This window comes from Artemia franciscana, chromosome 4 (assembly GCF_032884065.1).
Source record: "Artemia franciscana chromosome 4, ASM3288406v1, whole genome shotgun sequence".
Lineage (NCBI taxonomy): Eukaryota > Metazoa > Arthropoda > Branchiopoda > Anostraca > Artemiidae > Artemia > Artemia franciscana.
The window spans coordinates 19,424,711-19,448,320 of NC_088866.1; the positions used below are offsets into that span (position 1 = coordinate 19,424,711).

The window sequence follows — 23,610 nt, forward strand, 5'->3', positions numbered from 1 at the left end:
TTTCTTTAAAGTTTTACTAGCTTTTTGATCAAGCAATCACTCCAATTCTTTTTCTCCGAATATTTTTGGCGACAGAGCGCACTTTATATTCAAAGTCAGAGATAGTATTTTTGAATTGCTTTAGACTTTCCTTGCATTTTGTATTCGGAATAGAACTAGCTCTAGTTCTAATTTGGTCGACACGTTTTTTGTTGCTTAAATATTTGGTTGTGGGCTAAATTTGAAAATGTTTTTTTATTTGGCATTTCAAAGTCTTTTCAACCTAGAATGGTTGAGAATGTACGTGATTTGTTTTGCTGTGTTGGATTACAAGTTGTAGTAGTAGTAGTAGCAGCTTTAGCCTGCAAGTATTGCCTTATTTGTCAATTGATCATTTCGCTTATCATTTTTTAAAAGTTCCAAATTATAATTAGTCATCCTTGAATTTCGCCATCATGACAACCTGTAACTGTTCCTTTGTGTTTACTTTCGTTGTTGACTCGCTATAGATTGTCTCTTCCGTAAGTTTTTTACGTGTAAAATTTTCGTTCTTCATTTGTGTTTATTATTAATCCAGATGTCTTTTCAATGTTTTTTGTCCTAGCTGCTTGGATTGTTCTTGTCAAATGGTTAGTTGCATAAAATAGTACGCTAGAACTCACTGCATAGACGCTTCGTCTAGGACGAAACTCACACATTTCAAAAGCCAATACAAAGTTTTTCCCCTAATAGTTAACAATCATCCACTAGTGTCCTAGACTTGAAATTTTAATTTCTTGCTAATAAACATAAAATTTTGTACATGGAGTATTGCTTTCACCATCTTTTTAAAAAAAGCGATAATTTGGATTTGTAACTTTTTTAAGATTAGCTGTTAAAAAAACAAAGAAATATTTGGATAGGGCTTAGTCAGAAGGATTATCATGACTAAAGGATTAAATTTACGAGACATTTGTTTTGTAAAACGTTCATCAATGATTTAATTGATGAAACTGATCCAAAAAGAAAAGCAATCTAATGCAGTAAAACTACATCAGCAATTTTGGACAAAAGATTTTAATTTGAATCCAATTCTAAATTAACAACTGCTGGCTAAATGACTGAACTGATGGGGTACTGGGATGGATTTCTTGCAAATCTTTACAGCAAACTATAAGGATTTAAGTTGCTTGTAGAGTATTCTTAAGAATGGAAAAGAAAAGGTGTTTCAAACATTTTGTATCAACGAACTCTTTAACTAAAAACAAATATCATGCAAGTTTCTATTCAGGCTCATACGCAGTGAAGTGGAAGAGGGTGAAGAAGTCGGCTTTTGGGTGTGGGTTGCTTCCAAAAGTACATTTTTCTACTCTTGGTAAAAATATTAAATAACTTTATTTTGCCCCCCCCCCTCTTAAGAAAAGTAAATGTGCTGGTTTCTAATGACTGATTGCTAAGTCAAGGGTAGACAAATTTTAATGACTGAATTAGTAGGATGTCATGTATTAAATTTTTTCTATTTATTCATATTCAAGAGTTTTTATTAAGGCAATGTGTATTTGGCTTCGATATGTTGCTTTCCTAAGGGTTATTCCTGTATTTCAGTTTAAAAGAGACCTTTTTGAGAGCTCGGTCTCTCGATTAGATAAAATAGAGGAGAAACTTGAACAAATTATTGCAATTCTGGCTGCTAACCCCGTTCTGGCTGCAAATACAGAGGAGAATACAATCAAGACTACTAATGTTTCGACAGAAAATCAAAACGTTGTTGTATGTGGCTCTTACCTAAACACTGATGGACTGATTGAACTGCAGAAACCTCCTACCCAGCTCAACATGTCCTCGTGTTCGTCTCCTGAAATATCAGGTGCAGTAGAGTTTGCTGCAACAGCGAGCCCACGGGAACACTTGGACGAACCAGTTGTTAACCCTGAAATTATTCAAGACACCCTTGCTCCTGAAATACCTCATGTTGAACATCAAGGCACGGTGCAGTCGCCTATTTCCATGGATGTATTCCAAGACCGTACTGACAACATTCTATTACTAGCTGCACCAGAATGTTTAAACAAAGCCATTGTGGTAACTGACGACTCATTAGGTGGCTCTAAAGAAATCTGAGTAAGTTATTTTTTCCTCTTTTTATTGTTGTTAGGCCACAGTTGTATTATTTTGTTTCGTTAGTATTCCTTGAAAACAATCAAGTTTCCTTCGATTTTTGACTGGATAAGGATATTTTCAATTACATTAGCTGTTTAAATATGTTATTATTAAAAAATCAATCATTCGACACATTTTTGGAAAAATTGGTCATTTGGAGAAAAACTGCCACTATCTTTTGGCCTTAATCCTCACTAAATTTCAGAATTTTCTCAAGTGTTCTTTATATTGTTTGTAAAATTTACGGACTTTTTTTTTTTTGGTAACCAAATAAAGTATTTTAGACGGACTAAACAAAATTTTTAGAGTATCTAAACTTCATTGAAATGATTTTAAGATTTTTAATAGGCTTTTATAGTACCTAACTTCATGAAATAGACTATTGATTTTCATTTTTTTGCAGACGTTCTCTAAATCAAATGAAACAATTCTATATTCCTGTATGTTTCTAAAGCCAGTCAACTACAGTCCTTGTCTTAGAGTTGATCCTGAGTTCTCAACAATGCTGTACAACTTAAATGGTTACACTAATATGCTAATAACTTGCATTATGTGACAATTAACTTTGTTTTTGTCTGCTATTTAGATTGTTCTAAACAGTAATCTTGGCTGTTAGTTTCTTCTAAGAAAGGATGTATATAGTTGAAATTGAGGTCCATTTTCAGACTGTTTTATTTAAATTCAAAAACATTTTAATTTTAATTTTTAGTTTCAAAGTTATGTATACGAAAAATTTTTATTTTAGAAATAGATAATTTGTTTGAAATTTACTTTATATCTAACCCTGCTGGTGATGTAATGGCTAATTATAATGTCTTCTGTAGCAAAGGAAAAAAAATATATTTTAAATATTCTTAAATCAAAGATATTTTATTGACAACTTTTCATCCATAACGGGAAATGGTCTATTGAACGCATTTTTTTTACATCCAAAAACACCTTTGTAAGACTTTTCCATTTTTAGGATAATGGAAAACATTCTCTTACTTTCATTGCTTGTCCCCAGGGCTGTGAAACTGCAGGCCTCACTGAAGAAGGTATAGAAACTCATATTAAAGAGTCATGCCCAGCTTTGACTGTGAACTGCAGCTTTGAAAAAGTCGAATGTGGAGTCAAGGTAATGTAGATGCAGACGCATATGTAGTTCTCACACATAAAACTTTGTAAGATTAAATGAATTTAATCTACATTAAATCTAAATCGCACGTAAAATTTCGAGATCGGTTTTTTTTCTTCTAATTGGTTTGGTTTTCTACTAATTTGGTTCTATAAGTAAAACTGGCTTTCTTTTCTTTCTTATTTTGCCTACTAAACTTACCGTTAAGCTTCTTATAAACACTTTTTGATAACAAAGAAACCCTAAATTGCTTGGCCCAGTTGTCCCAGTTGGGCCTGACGTTGTATATGGGCAGTGGATAATAATTTCAAGCAAGAACCAGATTCCAAACCTGTCAAAAAAAAGAAAGCCTTGTTGTGAATTGTGGAAGTTGTTGTTTGTTTGACCAGCTACGGAAGATCTGGGTAGCAGTCCCAAATTGTGTTATTAATTTTTGACGAATTTGCTTGAGATGCATGGTATCAACGAGAAGACCAAATTCTCAACCTTCCACTCTCAGAATGGACCAGAGCGTAAAAAAGTTTGTCAAATAAAAAATAACAACATTCTAAATTAATCTATACATGGCTGTAACTTGCACTCCGTAAAGAAAAGAAGTCCTTAGAAATGTTTTTAATGAAAATAGTAAATTTTCGGTTTGGGCTTATCAATAGTTGTGCATCAGGCCAAATCCAGCCAATCTGAAACAAAATATGGTAAATTACCTACTTACATAGACTTAGATCTGCCTCTGCCTAGGGAGGTATATGGCAGGAATGGTTGACCACCACATTCGGAGGACCTGAACCAGAGACCATAGCTCATTGGAGGATAACTGTATAACTCTCTCCTAATCATCAAGAGAAAGATTGTGAATTAGCTGATATTGGTTGCAGTGTAATCTTATAGTTGGCACCATTAGGAGGCAGGGGGTTGGCTGGGGGAAATTTGTGATACTAGCAATTATTGCATTCGGAATCTGTTTAAAAGATACCCTTATTTCTTACTGCTTAGTTTCATTACTGATGAAAAACCACATTTACTCACTACGGTAGGGGAATGTTTTTAGTAAATTATTGTCGCAATACTGAAATTGGATTGACGTCTTGTTTGCATTTTAAGGTTGAAGCATTTTCTTTTGGGGGACGCAATATACAGTTGAAAAACATGAAGAAGAATCAACCCGTCATCATTTAGGCTTAATGTGCTCATTTGCAGAAAGGCAACAGCTGGAACTTGCAAAGCTACAATCTCAAATCGAGGTGCAAACGAAAGAAAAGAAGAATTCAGGTATACAACCTAAACAAATATTGATTCGTCTTTGATCTTTATCTTGAAGTTTTTTTTTGTTTTTTTTTTCAAACTGATCGAATGTTTCCAAAAATTTTCAATTTTGCCTTTTATCTTAAAATTAGAATAAAACTTTTAAACCTAAAAACTATATTAAGAATAACAAAAACAAATTTTTTTTTATTCTTATTGTTGATGTATATGATGTTTAATATTCATTTTACGCTTTAAACTTTTGGAATAACAATTATCTGTTCTTTCGTAGTAGTTTAATTGGCACTACAACCAATAGGGCTGTAGAACGTACATAATTGAACAAATCGCGATTTAAAATAATTTTTTATGGCAGTAAACTAACGGAAGGGGGGGTTGGAACTAATGTAAGCCTAAAAGTGGAGTTCATTTCATTTCAGATTTGCTATTAAAACAAATGATGCATTTAAAAGGGTGAACACTGTTGATAAATTGCGAGTACAACGGATGATCTATTGATGATTGGCGATTTTGATTTAAAAGAAAAACAATTTGGTTTTACCAAAAAAGGAACAAACACATTCTAAGACCACTCTGGCTATACATGACATATGGAACAAAGAAAAAAAATATATTATAATTAAAAAATACGGACCTCTGCCAAAGTCGTCCTCAGTTCTAAGAAAGAAAAAAAAATCTAGCCTTTGAAGTAAATTTGACACAAGACAAATACACACTGAATCAAACAAACCAGAATAAATAAACGACCATTCATCAATTGGTTTTGCAAAATTCTTTGCTTAGCAATAGATTTAGCTTGTCTATAGACTCAATTTTCATTGAAAATGTGGACAAGTGGTTTCAGTTTAAACTGATAAAAATTTATTTGAATCTTTCATTGTTAAGTTATTATAAATTGGGCTTGTTGAAATATCTCCAGTATCTCTATTTATAGCAAGGCCTCTATTTATATATTTTTGAATCTCAATCGTCTCTAAAAGATTGTGGTTAGCCATTTACTTTAGATATTAAAATTGCCTCCTCAAAAAGAACTAAATCATCTGTTTTTTTCAAAGATGTGGAGGGCCAAAGCACACTCAAAAATGTCATTTTTGTTTTATTTTGATGTCATTTTTATTCAGATCACTGGAATTTATATATTTAAGCCCTGCGTTGTTGCAGCCGCTCTCCCAGTGGTTGGTGGGGGAAGGATTTACATCCTTCCGATGTAAAACTTTCCACATGAAAATGGGATTCTGTTTCAGCAAGACTTTTTTAAATAAAAACCAGGAAAATACGGACATGTCATTTACAAAAATTTCGGACTTAATCGGTAAACGCAGCAGTAATACCGACTCCTTCTGTGATTAGACGGATGGTACCGTCAAATCACATTGACGATACCATCTTTATTTGGTTCTTTATTTGATTAAATAAAGAACATGAAGATACTGAAGATATATCCATCTCGATCGGTAAATTTAGCGGTTTTACCATCTTGTGCAGTGATTTTACGGTTGGTGCCACTATACTCTATTCGGTTAAATAAAGGAAATGAAAATAATGACATGAGGTTTACCAAAATTTTAATCTTGGTTGGTTAATGCAACGTTTTTACCATGAATTTCCTGATTTTACGTATGGCACCACAATTTTTCATTTGGTTAAATGAAGAAAATGGAACATATTAAAGCTTATCGTGTAGAAATTGTTCATAGATAGCTTTGCTCTTTCATCCCAATATATTATAAGTCGAAATTCTTGCTCAAATAATTTTATCAAAGATCAAGAATTTCCAATTCCAAATTCTTCACTGTATCTTCACTGCTTCGCGTGCTTGCTGTTTCCTACTGGACCAAAGCGCGAAAAGAAAGAAGATGCGTGGGTTAAAAATGGAGTGTGCTCCTGGAACACGATTCTGAACTGAGGGACGGAAAACCCTGGTAAGATGAAAGAACATTTGGAAAGCACTGGTCATCAGTCAACCGTAATTGATGTGGTAGTTTATTGCAAACTCGAGCACGGGATTGAAAATATGCTGAATGAAAAGACTAAGGCCTTGAAAAGCCAGCAAGAAAAGGAATTAACTGAAAACTGACGAGGGGTCAAGGTTCTTATGGATATAGTAAAAACACTAGGAAAACAACAGATAGCTATTCGTGGCACGGCTGATGACAGCGATGGAAATTTCCGTCAAATTGTTAACCTCGTTACTCGCTACGATCTACATTTCAGTAACTGGTTTTGTGAAAAAATGATGAAAAGGAGTACGGTGAACTATCTTAGTGGTGTTTTGCAAAGCCAATTCATTGAGGTACTGGATAACGAAATCAAGCGCACAATTGTAACTGATGTGAAAAATACTGGTGTGTATTTAATTATCGCAGATAACACACTAGACTCTGCGCAAGAAGAAAGGCTTGTTATTAGTGTCAGGTATGTTGACTGCGATGGCACCATTCAGCAGAGACTTTTAGACATGGTACCAGTTGAAAAAGTTACCAGTTAAGAACTTGCCGACAAGATTCTAGAGTTTTTATAAAAGGATGCCGTAAGCAAAGAGGCACTTATTTTTCAGATTACATCTGAAAAAGTTTGATAGCATTGTAAAACAGACTAGACACTATTGTGGAGGCTCTCAAAGAGCTTAAAGAACAAAATGAGGACAAAATAATAAAAGAAAAAGCTAATGTTCTGCAGCGTCGCATAACCTACTTTGACTTTATTCTGACGCTTGACTTTATTATTTACTTTGACTTTATTATGTTCCTGCGTCAGGTTGTGCTAAGGACGATAGTTCTTGTAGAAAAGTTGCAGCCTGAACACCTCAATCTGATGACTGCTAATGAAAATCTCAGGGCGACACCTGATATCTTAGATTTCCTCCTCGAAGACCCGGATCAGATAAGGAGGCAAATTAAGGCAGCGAAAGCAGTAGCGGAAAACTTTGGTTCAATATCCAATGACGAGTTCCAACTTAAACACCGTCCTAGACGTCCGCCTGCGTGTTATTCAGAGGCAATTGCTAATTCTGGAGCCAGCCCGTTGAATGATGCGACATCTCATCTTATTTTGGGCTGTTATGTGAAAAAGAACTAAGCAGCTATTCTTCCTTATATTATATGATTCTTTAGGCTGAATTGTGATCCCCTTTTTCTTATTAGAAAGGTACATTATGTTGATTAGTGGTGAAAATAGTCGGTATAAATTATCAGCCAGTAGGTAAAATCAATCAATATCCTCTCCCCAAACATTCTGGCTAGTAACGCCTCTGGCTGACACTACCATCATTTTTCTCGGCTACTCAACTTTCAACTCAACTCAACTTTTTCTTTATTCAAATCAAAAAATACACAAACAATATTATACCCCAACAGAGAGCAGAGCTCGTAAGGCTGGGACGTGCAAAAACATAAGAAAAAACATCAACATCTCATCGTAATAATGATTTCAAAATATAATACAGTAAAAGACAAACAAAATAGAAAAAAACTCATAAAAGATAAGTAAATATATAAATATTGGCCAGGAGGGGCGTGGGAGGCCATCCCAGACACAGGGGCAGAAAAACAAACACCCAAATAAGAAGATCAAATAATTTAATTTTCCATCATCAATGGTGAATAGTCAAAATTTTAGCAAACAATCTTTAATATTTGCTTTTTAAATTTAGCTGAGATTTTTGCTGAGATTTTTGGGATGGATCAAACAGAATTTTATCATTCAGCTTATAATTGTTAGCAATGAAGGGTATTTGGTATCTAATCGAATCGATTGTGGCTATTTGATTTTATTTTTCATTTATTTTTTTTTCTTCGTTTCATGTGTCAAAAAAGGAATCCCATTGATATAGTTTATCCACAGGAATATAGAAGCAAAAACTGTAAAAAAAAACTTACAAAAGAAATTACGAAAAAATGGTTAAAAAGTTTTGCGATTTGAAAACTTCTCGTTCTTGTTGCTTGTTTAAAATCAAAAGTAATTGTGAAAAAATGCTTAAAACAGGCACAATAGGAATGCCTTCTCTGCCTCTTCAAACCTCCAAATTTAGATTATTACAAACCATTTCATTCCAGTAAAAATCATATTTTAAATGCTGACATTTTCTCATTTTTAATAGTAGATATAGCTTTAGTTTATTTTAGGTACGTTTTGGCTTCATTAGCTTCATTTTCCATAAATAGTCATCATTATTTTAATCTTTAAACGCAATCCTTTCAATTATGAGTAAAACAGTCTGTTAGTCATTTATTTATTTATGAAAAATTATTGTTTTATCAAAATGTACATTTTGCTACATCTTTAAGGGTTTCTTTTTCGGATAGAATTTTAACTTTATTTTGTCGAGGGAAATTGCTTTTGTTAAAGATATGGTGTATTAAAGTTGTATAATATGTCAATATCAATCCTGGAATGGTGGTCCCGTGGCATATGGGAGAAAGGGAGTAATTGAGCAGCAATGAACTCTCCTGATACCTACTGTGAAAAAGATCGTGGTAACGAACTGTAAAAAAAGAGTGACTCGTCTCAATATTAACCAAAATCGCAAAAAACAATATTGATGACTATAAATCAATAAATACAATAAAGGAATTGAATTTTCAGGCTGATGCTAAATGTGCAATGTTCAGTAAGTTTAACATTACCTATGAATAGTTATAAGCCTAAAAAAATTTACACAATTTTGAAAAATGAGGAAAAACCCCTTAAAAATCAAAGAATCTAAATGGAAATCATACCTTCAGATTTAGCGTTAGATTAGAGACCAGAAAAAAGTGTTCGATTGAAGACCAGAAAAAAGGCCAGGAATCACCATAATTTGGATTAGTTTTCTTGGTTAGGGACTATTTTACCGTATTTTCTAGAGCAGTCAATTCTTGAATTGTCTTGAAAATTCTCCTGATTTTTGAAAAAGGGGGAAAGACACCCTAAAAGTCAATCGATGTTAATGAAAATCATATCATCCGATTCAGCGTGTCAGGTAACCCTGATGTAGCGGTTTCTAGTTCCACATCACGAAATCCTGATTTTTGAAAAAGGGGGAAAGACACCCTAAAAGTCAGTCGATGTTAATGAAAATCATATCATCCGATTCAGCGTGTCAGGTAACCCTGATGTGGCGGTATCTAGTTCAACATCACGAAATGTTGAATTTTTTCTAGACGATAGAACCGTGATGCGTGTTTTCTTTTCTTTTTTTTTGTGGAGTGATTGTTTTGAGTCCTAGAGGATCTAGAAGGGGCTCACTTGAACAGAAATCAAAAGATCTTGTGCTGTTTTTAGGTGACAAAAAAAAACATTGAAAGGTAACTAGTCCCTCTTCATGTCATTTCTAGGAAAGGTATCTGATTAAGCATAGTTGAAAGGTCCTATCAATCACGTAGTTTCTTGGGTAAGGGTTATAAGATACGCGATTCACCGGATGTTTGCATATAACGTTTGTTATTGGGAAACCTAGGGATATTTTTTTTTTTTTTTGGGGGGGGGGGGGTATTTCAAGGGGAAAATTTTCCATGGAGGGAAGTTTCCAGGGATGATATTTCCAGAGGACATTTTTACACTGGGGGTGTTTGCCAGAAGTTCTATATGAAATTCTGTTTATTTGGTATAACTTTCTCTTTGCCCACTCAATTTTATATTTAAGGAAGATTTTTTCGTGAGGGGAATTTTTTGCAAGAGGGATTCTTCATGGGGGATTTTGTCGTGGGAGAAATTTTTCATGGGGAATTTCTCGCTGGAGAAATTCTCCATGGGAATTTTTCACGGAAGCAACTTTTCATCGAGGGGGGAGGGCGATTCTAGGGGAAAAAAATTCACGGAAGGCGGGACTCCCAGCCCGATTGGAAAAACCAAAAAGAATTTCCCCCAAGAAATTTTCTGGGGTATTTTCAGTGATGATTTAACTGTCCACGGGAAATTTTACGGGGAGTGGGTGTTTTACGTGAGAATACGGAAGAATATTTCTATGGAGGAATTTTGTGGAGGGGGGCGGGTGGTCTGATTCCCGTCATTGTTTGAAAATTGACCAGAAATATAAAAAAACAGGTTTTTTTCAACTAAAAGTCAGGATCAACGTTAAAAATGAAAACGAACAGTCACCATTCCGTATATAAGGAGATTGACTCCTCCTTCTGACTTTTTGTCACAATTCCTCAATAACGACTTCTGAAACACAAAGACCGTTTATTTAGATTACAAAGCTCTTTTAATAGTATAAATACTTTAGTATAAAAAATTAGGTTAATGGAAGAAATATTTCTTTGATCGAACTTTTTTCTCTTCCTATTGCTCTTCTTTTGTTTCTTGATACTTTCCAAAGTCGCTATTTTTGTTGATAACTTTCGCTGCCCTCCTGGGTAGAGACTGATGAGTGAATGACGACTTCAGTTGAAAAAACTTGTTTTTATATTTTATAGTAATCAGAAGGGAAACCAATTTTGAAAGTTCTCTAAGAGTTCTTTGAAAATGGTATAGACGTTGAAAAACTGAACCAACAATTGAGTACGTTAACTGGCATTGCTGAAAAAGCAAAAACAAAAAAACAATTTGTCACCCGGTTGTTATAGCCCAACTGTTATAATTTTTTTTTTTTAGGTATTTTTCTTCGTGTTGGAGAAACTTCCCCAAGCACCTGGAGTGACTTTAGTCCTAACGTTGCATGTTTCTTAGAAGGAATGAAACATGCTGTCAAATATCGAATCCAGTCTATCTAAAACTATACAATTTAAAACTGATGGTCAAATTTTAGTTAATGGGATGACCGCTATGGACTTTATGTCTTTCTTAAGAAAAGAGTACAGATCCAAGATCGTTGCTCCTAGTTTTAATACCTCAACAGGAAGAGGAAATTGGACCCTGGAGGTTAATGAATTATAAAGCAATGTCTTGAAGGAATCATCGACGATGTCAATGGACCAACTAGTATCTTTCTATGCTGTTTTATTGCCAATTTTGACAAAGAAATGAAATACTAACTGGACTAGTTGGTGACCCTTGAAACTTTATGTAGTAAATCATCGCAAAACGTTGCTAGTAGTTATGAAACGCTAGTAGAAAAGTCGTTGCTAGCAAGTTTTTTTTTAGCAAGAAGTTGTATCATTTGGTCCTTTTTGGATGTTTTTTGTCAATTTGGTTTCTGAACCCCTCATATGTGATTTAGCAAGTTCAGTTGATTTAGAAATTAATATTGCCCTTATTTTGGTCAGTGGTTGGTGTTAAGTAAGCATTTAAATGTAAATAAAATTCATCTTTGAGTCTCCCTGACTGGCAGATAAAACTGAAGAACAATATAAGGCTTTTGCTGCTATTTCTGTTTTTAACCTTTTAATATTCTGAAATACAAGTATATGAGAAAGCTAGTATCAAGTTATCAAATCATCCTTCTGTGAGTTACGTTGCCTCAGCCCAAGATTACAACAAAGGTAAGAGATATTTCAATGTGGTTTGCTAGTGAACACATGATGAAATTTCTAAGGAGTCTTATTATGTGTTTTCTCTACCCCTAACGTAATTATTTTTTTCAAGCCTGCTTCAGGGATATTTATGCACTTGCAATCCTTGCTTTCATATTTTTATTTTTATCTATTTTTATAATAATTATTATTATTATAATAATATTATTATTATTATTCTAATTATTTTTTTTTCAAGCCTGCTTCAGGGATATTTATGCACTTGCAATCCTTGCTTTCATATTTTTATTTTTATCAAATTATTTTTATAATAATTATTATTATTATGATAATATCATTATTATTATTTTAATTATTTTTTTCAAGCCTGCTTCAGGGATATTTATGCACTTGCAATCCTTGCTTTCATATTTTTATTTTTATCAAATTATTTTTATAATAATTATTATTATTATTATAATATTATTATTATTATTTTAATTATTTTTTCAAGCCTGCTTCATGAATATTTATGCACTTGCAATCCTTGCTTTCATATTTTTGACAATGTAATCACTAGCTTTTTTTATTTTATTTTTTAATAACAAAATTGGTAAGTAATATAGCTAAGTGCCCATGCAACATAGCTAATTGCTAAAATAAAATAGCTAAATAAAAAATTGTACCGCTACGCAGAATAACACGGTCTTTAAATATTAATTATTTCCTATAAAGGTAGTTTATATGTTTATAAATAAATATGTAATCTGGTTGAAGTTTCGTGATGTGTTTTTATCTACCCCTAAAGCAATCTTCAGCTTTTTGTATTTCCCCAACCCCCCATTGCTTTTCCTGGCTGAAGGGCCAAGAAACGGAGATCAGCACCGCCGGTACGGACTGTAAAGTCTAATGTCGTATTCTTTACCTTTTTTATAGCTTAAGGGTTGAAATATGCATGGGTACTGCTGAAAGCTCTAGCCTTGGAATGTCTTCTAATTTGGTCATAAGACTTGCCAAGTGTATCCCAAAAATATCAGAAATTAAAGCTGTATTGCCACAACTAGTTTTTTTTTTCTTGGCTGTCACTGAGACATTGAAGGATAAAGGTATTCATACACTTCTATCTGTGCACACTTAACAAACCGAAAGTATTTACATTAGACGACACCAAGTCCTCCATATTTTCATACTCCAGTCTTTTCAAAAATATTTGATTTTTGAAGCTAGTCTGATTTCGAACACCGATATTTACTAGACTTGAAACTTTTGGTTTTCTTCTTTAAGGCTTTTGAATTGTAGTAATTCCTTGTCAAAATATCGAATCATCGTTTGTAGTAACTGCAAGGTTGAGTTCAAACCTGTAAGCTCAATCGCGTAGCAAGTGGATTTTATCTAACAAAACAAACTAATTTTCAAATATTTTGGTATTTTTCTAAATCACTACCGAATTTCTTTCTTATAAGTACTGTCTTTTTATGAAATAAAAAAATTTGAAATTTTTAAAAAAGCGAAAAGAAATTATTCTGTATATGAAAGGGGCTGTCCCCTCCTTAACGCCCCGTTCCTTATGCTAAAGTTTTTATTGTTTTAAAAAGTTGAACTGTGACAAAGAGTCAGACTTTAACGTAAAGAGTGGGGCATTAACGTAAAGACAGTCAATAAATAGTAGTAAAAATACTAAAATAGAAGAATAGAATATTTTTTTTTTTATTAAGGCTAACACGCTGACGTAAATGTATGAAGCAAAGTCAGTTTATAGTCGGCCAAAACAAAGAATTATGTAATTTCAATAGCAAGATCACTCTTTGTTAAAATGACCAGCCGACAAATCCACTGCCCCGCTTCCTACCTTTTAGCAAGTATCACCTAGGGTTGGTAACAGACCAAGTCAACTGGAAGTAGTTGCTCGTCCTAATCAGTCACAGACTGTAATTTCTTTGCATTTTCATAATAGGGCAACTCTTCTAAGGTAAGGGTACCATAAATTTTAATTTTCAAATTATTTCGATAACTGCTCTCTTCCCCCGCTACGACAGCTCAACCTGAAAAATATGAAAAAAAAACACAAATTAAAATAAATAAAATTTGATAAAACGTATGATATTCTACATGATACAGTCTGCCTATATTTTGGAATACAAGTAAAATTTTCTAAAATTCCTTTCTTTTCTTCATTATTTCTATTAGTCAGTTTTTCTTTTTTTGCTGCTATATTTTCCATGCGGAAAAATTTCCATAGGAAAAAAAAATTTTTAAGGGTGAATACAACTAGCAACAAATAAACATCTCATAATTGCCCTTTCTTTACAAAAAATTTACAATGAAGAGTTCTTATCATAAAAAGCAAATTAAATACATTGAAGATAATTAAACAAATAGAAATATAAACTAAATAGATACCTATACAGATTGTGAAATAACAAAAAGTTTACCACTAAAAGATGTTTGATTGACAGCCTTAGCCTTATACAAAGTTAGCATAATAGTACAGTTAATCTAAATTAATTTTAAGAGGCACTGCAAACAAATTATAATAGTTTTGGTTTTGGTATAATTTGAACCAGAAAAATTCTACAACACATAAAAAATCGGCCAAAATTGGTCAAGGCGAAATTGACGTATTTTCGTCTCTTCTTCTAAAATAACGACTTAAAAAAATTAACTTGCACTTCTAAAAAGTCGGTGATAAGACTCAATTCTGTGTTTTGACCATCCCTGATCTTTTTGTCCCCCCCCCTCCATAAACACAAGATAAAATATGCATGCAATATATGAAGTCGGATCCATGCTGAGAAAATTTACACTTTCTTTGCCGAAATGCTAGGATAAAGTCGTGTCCTAGTACCTTGCATATTTTTCCTTCCCTCCCTCCACTTACACATCTCAAAATTGTACCGAATCTTTAATGTTCTCCAACGCTCTCGGTGTTAAATTATTCAACAGATGCGGTGATGCGCAAGAACAAGCTGAACGATTTTGCCAACATTCGAGTTTGAAAGAATGTGTAAGCAGTACGGCTACTGATCAATTTCGGCTTCTATTTAAATTTTTTAGTTACATTCAAGATCCAAGGTAGGATTTGCCAAGCTGAAATCCAAACATAGCTAAATAGTGAAAGAACGTGATGGGTATGTTTTACTATGAACCATCAAAAGTAAGGATACATTTTATTGTTAATAAAGACTACTTTTCTACTAGAATGATTAAGATATACAGGGGAAAACCGCAACTTTATAATTATACGTACGGTATGACTTCTGAAGCTGTTAAAAGCATCTGAAGAGATTGGCGTTATTCTAACTCTAAAGCACTCCGCATCTAATGCAGATGAAACCCGGTTTTACTTAGTGGAGGTTGAACCAGATATGGGTTTAACCGGACATTCTCAATTGCTCCCACCCCATTTGGTGAAAAAATTAGTAAGAATTTCGTATAGCCTTCCTGTCTCAAGGAACAATTCCTAGTTTGGTTGATTGATCCTGTCAAAAGTCAAACTGCAATAACTATTTTAGGTAGGTCAATTTTTTTCTGGCACCTTGAACATTGGTGTTTGGAAACTTTGTTTGCAAACAATTTCCGACATGCTTCCTTATCTTGGTGTAACTGGTCACAACAACTACACGAAGCTGGTAAGGCTGTACCTACACGGATGAACAGACCTGAACATATAAGGCCAACACTTTTCCAGTCTTTCGAAAAAGGCTTACACGTTGTGAGAAGACCGGGCAGATTTTAAGCCGGTTTATCTATAGATTCGGTATAGAACAGGAAGTGAGAAGTCTGAAAAAGAAAACCGGATTGACTAGAGTTAGGGGAGTAACGAAAATACAGAAACTTAAAGTGGTTAATAGAACCTCCAGCCTGTGCTTACGTGAATCTTCTGATGCAAGAACTGACCGATGTTTCGTATCACACAAGCGACTAACACATAGATTCTAGTATTTCAAGGCAGCAGATGGACTGCAATGAACCACAAATAATTATTGACATTGTCGAGCAGTCATCTTCTTTCGATTGTTATCCATTATCACTTTGAAGACTTGCTTGATGACTCCGACAAAGCAGTGGAAGTCGGGAAGAAGATTCTTGTTGGAATGGTAGGGTAATCTTCGATGGAGCACTCTTTCAGACGGAAAGATAAGGTAGTCCTTACTAAGGCAAAGCAGAAAATGGAGGAGAAATTAACCGCATAAGCCCTTCATTGCCGTTTCAAGGTCTTCGAACTGTACGCAAAAGACTGAATATGGACGAAGTATCTTCATTTAAACATGAACGTTGCTCCTATTTTGTGCCACTTTTTGATGATTCTAGAACTTTCCAAAAGACAAATAAACAAGAACTAGCAAAAGCTATCAAGCTACTTCAGAAATTGATTCTATTGGGGAAAACATAGTCTTAATTGTATCTGTGTCTTAGACGCAAACGTTTTGCTTCACAAGACTTTCTGGGCGAAGAAAGAAACATATTCGGAGATCATAAACCGATATTGGACCTTTTTTTTCGACCAAATTTCCTGACGCCATTATTGTCTTGATGAATACGACATCGCTGCTTCAACAAAGGATGTGACTCATCTAAGAAAAAACGTGTCACTGGATGGGTAGTACTGTTTAGCCCAGAAATGAGACTGATCACCAAAAAAAGAGGAATTTCTTTCGTGCCAAAAGAATAAAGCCCGTGTCGTCAATGTACTGTCTGATTATTTACGAGGCGAAGGTAAAAAAAACCATCCAAGCTAAAGCTGGTGCTGGCTTGCTTATTGTGCTTTTAGTGGTTGAATGTTCGAAGACTTGGGACAATTTGGTTATTGGTGACGATACCGACTTGTTGACTTTGCTATTTTATCGTTGTATTACTGAGCACCACAAGGTCGAACGGCAGAGTGAGCCTATGCCACCCACTTCAGATGCAACTAGGGACAACTATGCAACTAGGGATTTTGCAAAGGTATTGCACTTAAATGGCAGAGATACTACGAAGAGGTTAGGGAAAATACTTCAATGTTTTCTTAAATTGACGCTTCGAAAGAAGAGAATATAGCAAGGGAAGAGGCTGTACTTTCTATATTGTACAGTGGAAAATCTACAGACAATCTTGAAAGTTACCGAAACCAAGTTTTTCAGTAGAAATTAGCAACGTCTACAACTTTCGTCCTTCCCCAAGATCTACCTCCTACTTCAGCAGCAGTGACTTGAATTTCACTGTTTCCGAACCTATCTTCAAGTACAAGATTGGATTGTGCTTCAGAGCCCTGTCCCTCCAGAACAATATATTCTGTCCTATTCTGACGATCTTACGGCGACACCAAAGAAAATTCTCACTGTTGTGAAGTGTGATAGTAAGGGATCTTGTGTTAGTGACCGGAGCAGATGTCATCGAAATGGTATCGAATGCAATGTTGCTTGCAAATTTTGCGAAGGAACCAGTTGCTCTAATGCTCAGGTCTAAATCGAAGATGAAGAAGAAATGTGATTAATTAAATAAATGTTAAGAATCTTCAATCATTCTGCAATTTCATGTTATTCGATATTTTTTGTTCAAATTAAAATCAATGATTTAGCTAGTTGTGAGAAGCTGCTAATCGGATTCTAAGAATTTGGAGTAGTCGAATTTAGAATGGATGAAAAGAAAGGAAGTTGTGATGGTAAATTAACATGGACGCGACTTCTCTTCTGCATTAGTAGTCCAGTTTTTTCCTGTATGAAGTCAACTTCGTGAAATATCGATCTTAAACCTATATCAACGCTTGATTTATGGGTGGGATGGAGGGATGACTAGAATTGAGCGTTCAAAACAAAAAAAAGTGTATATTCGTGATCAATACCGACTTTCTATTAAGTGCAAATAATTTGATTTCAAAAATTCGACATTTTAGAAGAAAAGAAAACAAAAAAATTTGTTTTAGATTAAACCTTAGATTGACTACTGTAAGTTTTAGGAAGCAAAGACTGATGAATTCTAGAGGGGGTAAACAACTGTTTGCATATTTTTTTAAATATTCGATTTAAGTTTGATGTGATTTTTTAAATAATTGAGTTCTAGAGATGGTAGCAAAATATTTGCGGCTTTTTTTTATTTGATTTTTTTTTTTCTGGAGCTCTAGAGACGGTAAAAAACTGTGTACAATTATTTTTTCTAGATTCAAGGCAGTTGAAGCAAGTTTTAAATTTTAGTTTTAGGATAAGACTCAACTCAGTATTATTTTGACTACTTATGAAAATATTGGTTCTTAAGAAAATCCTTATTAGCTCATTGAGACTAAGCATCGTACATTTTCGTTTTTTGAATTTGCGCTTCTATATAAAAAATTTCTTTACGCATTTCTCACGCATTGACTATTTCTCTCAATTGATATTAAACATGAAACCTAAGGGAGTTGACAGGTCAAGATCAAATTTTTTGGGTCGTGAATTAACGGAAAACTAGGAAGTCTTGTAATTAGTTGAAAATATACCTTTGCCCTCGCTAGTATTTGGTTCCGAAGGATTGACATCAGGTTTATACTCTGGAGGTAGGCCGTGAAAGGCGTCTAGAGAAGCAAATTTGGGTGCTAAAATAGGATATCCAAATGACGCTTTGGGGTTCCTTGACTATGTATTCTCACCCTCTGAACAAAATAAAAATTAAACTCTCAACAAAAAACAAGTTTATTGAAAATAAGTTTGATAAAAACAAAAAAAAACTAAATTAGAAAGGAGGTGCCTTTAGTTTATAACAAATATTTACCACCCAGATACAACACTCAAAATCCAATGGCCTTGGAAATATATACCTATAATTATATAAATGTCTATATATATATATATATATATATATATATATATATATATATATATATATATATATATATATATATATATATATATATATATATATATATATATATATATATATATATATATATATATATATATATATATATATATATATATATATATATATATATATATATATATATATATATATAGAGATATTTCCGAGGCAATTGGATTTTAATTACTGTATCTTGGTGGTAAATATTTGTTATAAACTAAAGGCACTTGGCACCTCCTTTTTAATTTTGTTTTGTTTTTATCAGACTTATTTTCAATAAGACACTGATAACACACTGATCCTTTATGCTTAAGGCAGAACTATAACATTGCCTCTGACTTTAACAGGTGAGAATAGCCTTCAATTTCCCTTCTAGCGAACATCCAGAATTATCCACGGGGAATACAGGGAAGAGGGATATTTTTTGAGGGGATAATGGGAAGTAGAGAAATTTCCACGAGATAGGGAGGGGGGAACCGACAGACCGATCTTTCTGATACAATCTTTTTAATTAGTTTTAAATGACTGTCTAATAATTATTGGTATACATGGTAACAAAGGAATGGAACGTCTGATTTCTCACAAATAGTTTAGCAAAGCTACTAAAAGAGTGGTCTGTTGTCGAAGAATGATTAGATTGTAGTTTTAGTAATTGTAATATAGTGATTGTAACGATTGTGCTGCATTACTTTAGATGAAAATTAAAAAAGAGAAGCTAGAGTTATCAATGTCTGTTCAAATAAACCCCTTCCATTATTTGTAACTACTGGTTTGATATTGCCACTCCTTAAAAAAAAAGCCTGTGTTCAGATTTCTGGGAAAAAATTTAAAAATTTCGTTTTTGTTCATAATTTTTTTCTTCCTGCAAGAAATAATAACCTCTGCTAAAGGTTTGTTGAATTGAATAATTTGGTTTTGGGAGAATCCATATTTTCTTTTATCTAATTCTACTAGACTAATATAATTGTATTATATGGCTTGATGTCGTCAATCTTTCAGTTTTTACCCATCGAAAAAAGAAAATAGAAAACAAAGCATCTTCTTGGTTACTTAGGACCTGATTAGCCCTTCTGTTTTTACGCAGAAATTGTAGTTGTAGTTTGACTCCTTCCAAATGATCTTTTCCCAGCCCATCCTCATTTGGACCTGCGCTTTACCCCCTCCCAAGAAGTTCGAATTTTCTCTGACTCCTTCCTTACGATCTCTTCCCAGTCTATTCGGAGAGAACTTACTTTTCATTTGGATCTAGATAGATGGCCAAAAGTATGGTGTTAAGTAACCTAAATTCCTTCATATACAAAACAAAATATGAAGAAGTTTTTGGTCTTAAATAGAAGAAAAAAAAACCAATGTATCAATTGAGGAATCTTATTTATCGGATCTCATGTAAAATAATATTTAACATACTATGTGGTTTGAATTTTTGAGGGGAATGAGCCAAAAGTGTCTTTTCTGATCTTCTTACTATGAATATAAATGGTTTTTAAACAAATTTAATCCAAGTAAGGTAAGAATGTCTATATTACTAATAAAAGCCATCTATGTTGGACTAAAATTCCAAAACACTAAAAGGATGAAATTCTGACGTAGCTTTCTTTTAGTTTGTTTTATGATTTAGATTAATAGATGTGTATTATTTTGTGCAAACCACAGCCCGTAGTAAACGAAAATTTTATAAACTTTTCGAAAGAATTGTCTTGTGAGAAAAAAAAAATTGTTGAACAGGGATTCAAGAATGATAACTATCATATAGGTTTATTGAAAACTCATTGCAAAAACTAATTTTTGGGCATTTCAGAAAAGAGCTTGAAATTTTTCGAAAGTTGCAGCGTGTCCGAATGAACAGTTTATCACTGGAATCATCACGGCCGAAAACCCTAAGCCAGTGATTTGTGCTCCCCGTCTTGAAAGAGAAAGAAAATTACTTTTTTCATAGGTTTCAATGATGTGTCTCCTTTTCTTCATTCATTTTTAATAAGATGAACTCTATTTTTCTTCAACTCCGATTCATTTATCTCTCATTCTCCTTTTTTTCATTTATTTCTATTAAGATGGACTCTATTTTTCTTCAATTCCGATTCATTTATTTCTGATTCTCCTTTTCTTCATGTATTTTAATTAAGATGAAATCTATTTTTCTTCAACTACGAATTCATTTATTTCTGATTCTCTTTTTCTTCATGCATTTTCAAACAGTTTGTGGTAACGAACTGTAGTAAGGAGCGACCCGGCTCAATAGTAACCAAAACTCTAAAACATAGAATTTTAAATATATAAATTTCATCAAGATTAGTCTTACCCGTCAAAAGTTACGAGCTTGAGAAAATTTGCCTCATTTTAGAAAATAGGGGAAAATACCCCCTAAAAGTCATACAATCTTAACGAAAATCACACCATCAGATTCAGCGTATCAGAGACCCTTATTGTAGAAGTTTCAAGCCCTTATCAATAAAAATGTGGAATTTCGCATTTTTTGCCAGAAGACAAATCACGGATGCGTGTTCGTTTTTTTTTGTTTTTTTGTTTTTTTTTTCCCAAGGGTGATCGTATCGACTCAGTGGTCCTAGAATGTCGCTAAGGGGCTCATTCTAACGGAAATTAAAAGTTCTAGTACCCTTTTTAAGTGACCAAAAAGTTTGGATGGCACCTAGGCCCCCTCCCACGCTCATTTTTTCCCCAAAGTCACCGGATCAAAATTCTGAGATAGCCATTTTATTCACCATGGTCGAAAACCCTAATAACTATGTTTTTGGGGACGACTTACTCCCCCGCAGTCCCCGAGGGAGGGGCTGAAAGTTACAAACTTTGACATGTGTTTACATATAGTAATGGTTACTGAGAAGTGTACAGACGTTTTCAGGGGGATTTTTTTGGTTTTGAAGGAGAGTTGAGGGGGGGGGGCGGTTACGTGAGAGGATCTTTCCATGGAGGAACTTCTCATGGGGGAAGAGACTTTCGATGGAGGGTGCGCAGGATTTTCTAGCATTATTTAAAAAACAATAAAAAAATAAATATGAAAAGTTTTTTCTACTGAAAGTGAGGAGCAGCATTAATACTTAAAACGAGCAGAAATTATTACGTATATGAGGGGTTTACCTCTTCGTAATACCTCGCTCTTTACGCTAAATTATTTTTAGTAATTTCAACTATTTATTCTACGGCCTTTGTGATTCAGGGGTCATTCTTAAGGAATTGGGACAAAATTTAAGCTTTAGTGTAAAGAGCGAGGTATCAACGAGGGGTGAGCCCCCTCATATACGCAATAAAACATACGAATATAGAAGTTCGCTAGGTAAGTTAATTCGTAAGTTACGTATAGTTTTTACTTATGAAAACGTTAGTAAAAAATTAAAAGTTATAGTTGCCTTTTTATGTAATCAAAAAATTGGAGGGCAACTAGGCCTCCTCTCTTTCTCCTTTTTTCTCAAAATCTTCCCATTATAACTATGAAAAACCCATTTAGCCCAAAAAACTTAATATGCAAATTTCGTTTTAATTATTTATGCGCGGAGAGCCAAGATCAAAAAATGTATTAATTTAAAAACGTCCAGAAATTAAACAAAAAAAAAACAACAGGCGTTGAGGACATTAAAACTTAAAACGAACAGAAATTACTCCGTATATGAAAGGGGCTTTTCGTCCTCAACGCCTCGCTCTTTACGCTAAAGTTTTTAAAATTTTAAGATGTCGAGTTAAGAGAAAGAATCAAACTTTAGCGTAAAGAGCGAGGCGTTGAGGACGAAAAGCCCCTTTCATATAAGGAGTAATTTCTGTTCGTTTTTAAGTTAATAGTTTAAAAATAAATTAACTTTTTTTTTATTGTGCAATGCACAAATGTTGTTTGGTTTTTAATTCTATCGCAAAGATGAAAATATCCTAAATTTGACTAATTTTGGGTTTCATGAAAGTATTTATCGATGAATAAGATCCAATATTGAGGATATATGTTTAATTTAAGCCATTTTTGTAAACAGGAAATAATGTGTAATCAACACACTGGGGATGAAAGATTGCTTATGTTTGAACTTTACAAGCGGAAATTAACATTGTAAAATTTAAGGAGTTTTTTTTTTCTTTTTTTTTTGTTGCTTCCCGGTTCAGTATGGCGACAGTTCACAAAAGGTTTCTGCAAAACTCAGCTTGAAATTTTTTTTAACAACAAAACTAAAAAATAGTAGGAAATCCTGGTTTTAATGTATTAATGCTTAAGAAGCAGCCAGGAAACGGGAGGGGGGAAGTGGGTATTTTGATCTCCGTTGGCACTTATGCATAAATAAACGAAAAACTAAGATTAAAAAGTACTAAAGTGGCTATGCCAGCTGGATTCAAAGAGGCTCTTTTTAATTATCCTCCGGATCCATTTGAAGTGCTTTTTTGATGTTATCAGTTTGTTTAAGTTCTTTGTTCTTACCAATTTTAATCATTTTGATGCTCTTAATTCCTTTGATTGCTCTAATAAAAATCTTTGCAACTGTAATTAAAAAGTCAGCTTTTCCTTTCTTATTTTTTATTTCTTCATTTTTTGCTGCCTTCAATCTGTTTTACTCTTAGGTTTGAACCTTATGTAGAATATTTTTAACTTCAGATCTTATCCGGCCTTTCCCAATTTATGAAAGAATGTTGGCATCAAAATCCAAATGCAAGGTTGCCAATACTTCGAGTGAAGAAGTCCTTACTGCGTTTGGCTACTTAGGAAGACGACAATGATGTAAATACAACAGTGCCTAACTCATTGGTTGGCTCCTCGAAAAGTTCAAAAAGTTAGTCTTGTCCAAATTAGTTTTCTGCCTATTGCCTTTATTACGTTTTATTGTTGAATATGTGCTTGAACGTTCATATTTTAATGTCCACGTTAGTGACGTAGCAATAATGGTTAACCTGTGATTATAATTATCTTTAAAAATATGATTTGAGCAATTGTTTTAAACC

At 33.6% G+C, this 23,610-nt stretch overlaps 1 protein-coding gene and 1 long non-coding RNA gene across 2 annotated transcripts; both read left to right on the forward strand.

The window, feature by feature from the left end:
- Positions 1-869: 869 nt before the first annotated feature.
- LOC136026105 (uncharacterized) lies at positions 870-3,231 on the forward strand. Its single transcript, XM_065702387.1, has 2 exons — positions 870-2,079; positions 3,083-3,231. The coding sequence occupies exon 1, from the start codon at positions 1,510-1,512 to the stop codon at positions 2,077-2,079; it is 570 nt and encodes a 189-aa protein (XP_065558459.1). The 5' UTR covers positions 870-1,509; the 3' UTR covers positions 3,083-3,231.
- A 1,124-nt stretch (positions 3,232-4,355) lies between these two features.
- On the forward strand, positions 4,356-11,950 carry LOC136026106 (uncharacterized). Its single transcript, XR_010617203.1, has 2 exons — positions 4,356-4,504; positions 11,072-11,950. It is a non-coding gene; the product is annotated as an uncharacterized LOC136026106 (long non-coding RNA).
- Positions 11,951-23,610: the final 11,660 nt, after the last annotated feature.

Bases quoted from the DNA above. Each gene is read 5' to 3' on its own strand.
- LOC136026105 (XM_065702387.1), top strand. From the start codon at position 1,510: ATGTGTATTTGGCTTCGATATGTTGCTTTCCTAAGGGTTATTCCTGTA.